This window comes from Tursiops truncatus, chromosome 8 (genome assembly GCF_011762595.2).
Source record: "Tursiops truncatus isolate mTurTru1 chromosome 8, mTurTru1.mat.Y, whole genome shotgun sequence".
Taxonomy (NCBI): Eukaryota; Metazoa; Chordata; class Mammalia; order Artiodactyla; family Delphinidae; genus Tursiops; species Tursiops truncatus.
In genome coordinates this window covers 94554136-94560288 of record NC_047041.1, presented here as the reverse complement: position 1 = coordinate 94560288, position 6153 = coordinate 94554136, and the positions used below count along the sequence as shown (strand labels likewise).

General features: G+C 52.1%; 1 protein-coding gene across 2 annotated transcripts in view; it reads right to left on the bottom strand.

Annotated features, from left to right (window-relative positions):
- Positions 1–4196: 4196 nt before the first annotated feature.
- The window catches only part of CREB3L1 (cAMP responsive element binding protein 3 like 1), a 35111-nt gene continuing 33154 nt past the window's right edge, over positions 4197–6153 (bottom strand). Inside the window, exons 11-12 of one of the 2 annotated variants that reach the window (XM_073808841.1) lie at positions 5127–5398; positions 4197–4946 (exon numbers count right to left, since the gene is read on the bottom strand). In XM_073808841.1, the coding sequence (XP_073664942.1) occupies positions 4488–4946; positions 5127–5398 (731 nt within the window). In that variant the 3' untranslated portion in view covers positions 4197–4487. The remainder of the gene's footprint in view (positions 4947–5126; positions 5399–6153) is intronic. The other variant, XM_033860560.2, reaches the window with a different exon arrangement.

Here is a 6153-nt window from a genome sequence, read left to right as displayed (position 1 = left end):
CTCTGGAATTGGAGCCTGGCCCTGGCCCATCCCAGCTCCAGGCATCGCCCACAGCTGCTCTCCCTGCTGCTAGAGCTTTGGTTTCCAGGTGTAACAAAGGGTTTGTTGTGGCAACCTGAGCAGGATGACTAGCCCCGTGAAAGCCATCACACGTGTTTGCAGCAAGGCCAGCTGCCAGGGCTGACAGCAGAGGGCGGAGCTGCAGCTCCATCACTGGGGCCATACTGGGGATGTGCCCCCTTAGCGCTGAGGAGGCGGGATGTCAACAGGTGGCTTGTGCGAGGGGATTAAGCCTGCCTCCTAACATAGGTGGGGAAGACTGCCTGGGATGGACAGGCATAGGGTGGTGACCGCAGATGACCATGCTTTGACCAACTTGCCAAACCCTGGGCTCCAGGACGCCCCACTGTGCTTGGATTTTGTGCAAGGATAAGAAGCTGGGCTGTGGGGAAGGAGGGAGGAAGCTGTGCTGGGATGAGAGCTGGAGAGCTGGAGGGGCAACGTAAGCTCTGAAGCCAAACAGACCTGTCTTCAAGTACCCACTTTGCCACTTACTAGATGTATGACCTTGGTCAAGTCATTTCACCTCTCTGAACCCCACGTTGTTCATCTATAAAAATACTCACCCTTTAGGATTATTTTGATTCCTAATTGGACATGTAGAGTTCTCAGTCCAATGCTTGGCGGATGGTCACAACTCAATAATGGGAAGATGCTAGATTTCAAGCCCTTTGCTATCAGGAGCTGGGTCTTGTTTGTGCTCCAAGGTCAGCATGGTGCCATGTACATAAGGGATACTCCGTAAATATTTGGTTTTTAAAAATTTTTAATTTGGGGCTGTGTTGGATTTTCGTTGCTGCGTGCTGGCTTTCTCTAGTTGTGGCGAGCAGGGGCTCCTCTTCGTTGTGGTGCGCGGGCTTATCATTGCGGTGGCTTTTCTTGTTGCACGAGCTCTAGGCATGCGGGCTTCAGTAGTTGCGGCACATGGGCTTAGTATTTGTGGCACCCGGGCTTCAGTAGTTGTGGCTCATAGGCTCTAGAGAGCAGGCTCAGTAGTTGTGGCACATGGGCTTAGCTGCTCTGCGGCATGTGGGATCCTCCCGGACCGGGGCACGAACCCGTGTCCCCTGCATCGGCAGGTGGACCCTCAACCACTGCACCACCAGGGAAGCCTCCAGACCCAAGACTTTAACATACCACTTGGATGCTGACAATTTTCTCATCTGCCTGGGATCCCTTTCTGGCAAGCCCTAGACTTGCATGCTAATGTGAACATTCTACAGGCAGCTCAAATGCAAGATACGATAAAACGAATTCTTCTTCTCTCCAAACCTGCTCTTCCTCCTGCATTCCCTGTCTCAGCGAAAGGTCTCATCCACCACCACCGTGGCCTCCAAGTCAGACATCTAAATGTCATGCCGGGCTCCACCCTCCCTCTTGCACTCCACAGCCAATTTGATGTCAAAGCCTGTTGATCATTCCTTCTAATTATCTCCAGAATCTGTCTCATCTTCACTATACCCGCTGCAGAGCCCCAGGACAGGCAAATCTGATTATCTCCGGCTTAACAATATTCAGCGGCTCTCTATCACCTTCAGGATAAAATGTTCTTTCTTTAGATCCCTGCAAGGGCCCTACTTTCTATCAGGGCCGGGATGAGGGTGAAGCAAGTTGGGGCTCCTAGGGTGCCAAATTTAAGGAGGTACTCACTCTCAGGGCTATACAAGCGCCTCCTTAAATTTTGCAGGCTAATCACCCCCCTTGCCTCAACCGGGTCCTGGCCCTGCTTTTCATGGCTCTGTGTCTGCACCTGACATTCTCTCCACCCCAAACACCCTGACCCCTTCTGTACCTCGCCAACTCCTACCCATCCTTTAAGACTCAATCCAAGTTGCCCTCCCTGACCCACAGAATCTGAATTACATGACATTCTTCTGCATCTCCTTAGCATCTTGTACACCCCTCCATCACACTGACTCTGATGACTGGTTTACTCCCCAGCCTCCTCCACAAGCCTGGGGGACCTTTGAAGGCAGTTTGTTGAATGACTAATAGAGAGAATGGATGAATCAATCAGGAAAGGGGGTGTGCTAAAAGTTATTGTTAATAATAATCATAGCTTTGGCCCAGAGCCCAGACTTTAATGGCCTTGCTGCAAAGGCCTGTGTGTTCTAGCAGTTAAAACTGATGCCCCGCAGCAGGCAATGAGGTCCCCATCAAGTGGTCAAGATGAGGCTGTGGGAGGAGGATAGAGGATGGGGCTTGAAGGCCAATTCTTTTTATTTTTTAAAGATTATTTTTTGATGTGGACCATTTTTAAAGTGTTTATTGAATTTGTTACAATAATGTCTCTGTTTTATGTTTTGTTTTTTTGGCCGCAAGGCATGTGGGATCCTAGCTCCCCAACCAGGGATCGAACCCGCACCCCCTGCATTGGAAGGCAAAGTCTTAACCACTGGACTGCCAGGGAAGTCCCTTGAAGGCCAATTCTGCGGCTCCATAGTTCTGTCTGGTCTTGTCCATCTTTTCCTCTGGTGGGCGGCTGGCCCAGGCGCCATCCCACCACCAGGCCCCTTCTTCCGAGTATGAAAGTATCATGCCTGCATGATAAAGTCCAAATGCCAGAGCAAGGCATTCAAGGCCCTTCTGGATCTGGGCCCTGATCACTATCCAGCCTCAGTTCTCAGCATCCTTGCCCTTTACTTTCTGGCTGTTCTGAACTATTTGAGGTTTTCTTGAAGTTTTCCTGCTCTCTCTCCCACCTTTGAGGCCTTAGCCCAGGCTGTTTCTTTCTGGAATGCCCCTTTCTCTCTCCTGCCTACTTGCAACAGTCCTTCATGTCACCTCTTCCAGGAAGCCCTTACTGCTTGTCTGGGTGAGGCACCCTCCTCTGTGCTTGTAATAACACCCTTAGCTTGGCTCTTAGCTCACTGTATTGACACTGCCTCTGAATGCACAGCTGATCTTTCTCAGAGCCAGTGTACGTTGGGCCCTGTTCTCAACACCTTATATGATTTACCTCATTGAATCCCTACAACAGCCTCATGTACTGAATCTTAGTTATATCCTCTTTTTATAAACGGAGAAGTGGAGGCTCAGAGAGGTTCAGGTTATGTAGTGTCTTAGCTTCCTACACGGCATAAGGAATTACTACAAACATGGCTTAAAACAACACATGTATGATTTCAGTGTCCATGGCTCAGATCTGGGTACAGCTCAGCTGGGTCCTGTGCTCAGGCTCTCACCAGGTGGCAGTCCAGGTGTTGGCTGGGCTGGGGTCTCATCTGGAGCTGAGGCCCTCTTCCAAGCTGCTCAGGTTGTTGGCAGAATCCGATGACTTGCCACCATAGCGTGAGGCCTTCAGCGCCTAGAGGCCACCCTCTCCATGTGGTTCACAGCAATATGGCTGTTTGCTTCTTCAAGGTCAGCAGGAGACTATCTCTTCAGGAGGGGCTCAGTCCCTCTTTTAATGGCTCTCGCCTGATTAGGTCAGGCCCACCCAGGATAACCTCCTTTTTAATTAACTCAGAATCAACTGATTTGGGACCTTACTTACACCTGCAAAATCCCTTTACTTTTTCCATGAAAGGTCACCTAATTACGGGAGTGACATCCCCTCACATTCACAGGTCCCCTCCAGACCTTAGGGGAAGGGATGAAACAGGGTGTGTATGCCAGGGGGCAGGAACCTTGGAGTCATACTGGAATTCTGCCCACTGCACATAGCTAGCAAGTGGCAGCGCCAGTAGCCAAACACAGCTGTTCTTACTCCGAAGTCTGTGCTTTTAATCCAGCCGAAGCAAAGGATACAAGAACCAAGAAACTGGCAGGTCTTAGGAGGACCAACCTGAGTATGGCGTGTACAGTGCCTGGTGCAGTGCCTGGCCACCCTAGGTGTTCGTTATCGCAGTCACCACCCCCTAAAGGCCATCTTGGTGGCTTATATGCCTTTCTGCTTCCATACTCAGCAATCGTAGGTACTTGGAGGAGCCTTGGGGTGGGGGAATTGCTGCAGAATTCTTTGACCATCTAGTCTGAACTCTCGCCTGGCTGGAAGAGGGAACTCAACGCAAACGCTTTCTCAAACCCCTCACCCCCAATCACCTCCGGTCAGGATATAAAATAAACTTACCCTTCTTACTCCTTCATCCTTCAGTCCCACCCCCCCGCCCCCAGCCCAACGATGAAGAAAGGCACAAAGTCAGGAATTGATGCTGCATCTTTTTTTTTTTTTTACTTATGCCTTCTTAAAGCATGTGCTGAGCTGTTGGGTGAAGCAGTTTGGCAATTAAAAAGGCCCAGCGCTTGGGCAGCGGCAGGGGGAGGCCAGGTGAGGGGTGGGGGGGACCCTCTTTCCTGGGCCAGGGAGCAGCAAAGCCCGCACTAACTTCATAAAATATAAAACAAGGGAGGGGTGCAGGTCGGAGGGAGACTTGTAAAATACAATATCTTAGGGATTGGCAATAATAAAAAATAAGGTTCATTATTTACAAACAATTTCTGTTCTTGGTCTCTGTACAGTGGGGGGAGGGGTGGGGGTGTGTGTCGGTCTGTTGACGTGTGTGTGTGTTTGTGTGTGTGTGTGTGTGTGTGTGTGTGTGTGTGGCGGGGCTGGGGCAGGGAGGCAGTGGTCCTGTTGGTCGTTTTAAGAAAGGTAACCCAGTGAGTGGTTTATCTGAGAAGGACGGATGGCTGTGGAGTGGTGGTGAGAACAGAGTGGTTGGCCTAAGGGGACAGTCCAAATGTGCGGGGAGAGGAGAGGCCCCAGTCAACATGTGGGGCAAAGGTGGGCTGGGGGGAAGACGGACCCCAGGGGGCAGGGGTACTAGCCGCATCCGGGTTAGTGAGTAAGACAACCCCTCTTCTGAGTGCCAGAGGGTACGTCCTGTGTCCTTGGTCTTCGCACGGCCTAGGAGAGTTTGATGGTGGTGTTGGGGCCCAGATCCCTAGAGAGAGAAGAGAAGTCAAGGGTGACTCTGTCCAGGGACGACCCTCTCGCCCCTCTGCAAGCTGTCTGGACACGGGAGGGACAGGGCCTTGGGAGGGTGTGGCTGAGGACATGGGGACCAGAGGCAGGCAGAGGGCGGGGGGAGCCTGGGACCCCAGGAAGGGAAGGGGTCACCCACCCACCTCTCGTGGAACCACTCCTTAGGGTGGGAGAAGTCAGGACTGGTGCTGTTTCCACCGACGTCCTTGGGCCAGGCCTCACTCAGGTACTTGCTGGTCTCGTGGGTGCTGTCCAGGTGGTCATGCTGCAGGTGGTCCTGGGGTCGCTGCTCTGCCGGCCCCCCGGGCTTGATCTCCCAGCCATCCGGGGGCTCCACGGGCAGCAGGGCGCTGCGGCCATCCTCCCACGAGCCTGGTCCCTCATCATAGAACAGGAGGCTTCGGGAGGGCACTGGAGAAGGAGCTCATGGTGAGCCACGGTGCCAAGAGGCTCCCTCCCCATCCAGGCCACATTCAGGGCCTGGTGTTTAAGGACCTGGGCCCTGGAATCTTACGGGCCTGGATCTGAATCCCAGCTCTAGCAATTCTGAGCTGTGTGACTGCAGGCAAGTCATGCCTTTGCTTTCACCTTTCTGAGCCTCAGTTTGCTCATCTGTAAAATAGGAATACGGGGGCTAACCTCCTGTTGATGTGAGGTTTAAATGAGATAATAGAGTGATTGAAACTGCACTCAGAGAAAGTTAGATCTTCCTAAGCAGAGGGTACTGGGCTGGGGCATCTGAGACCTGGGTTCTGATCCTACTGTACCACTCACTTTCTGTGAGACCTTGAATTAATCTTTTTCCCGTTCTAGGCCCTAGTCTGCCCTTCAGGGAAATAAAAAAAAAAAGAAAACACAATTTTTGGATCTCTATCGTGTGCCAGGCATTGCAGGCATCCTTTAACCTATATCAAATCATTAACAGAAACTCTTGGAATGAGATATTTTTAGCTCCATTTCACAGAACAGGTAATTGAGGCTCCAGGTTGGCAGGCACGCTGTCCCAGGCTAGTCTGCACTGAAGGTGAGATGCAAACCCAGGTGTGCCTGACTCCAGGACCCACCACCGCCCTTCTCACTCTCAGGGCCCGGATCTCACAGTCTATGTGAGCGGAGCCCCTGGAGCTGTGCGGTGCACCAGCTCTGTAAGCCAGCCTGCTCCAGAG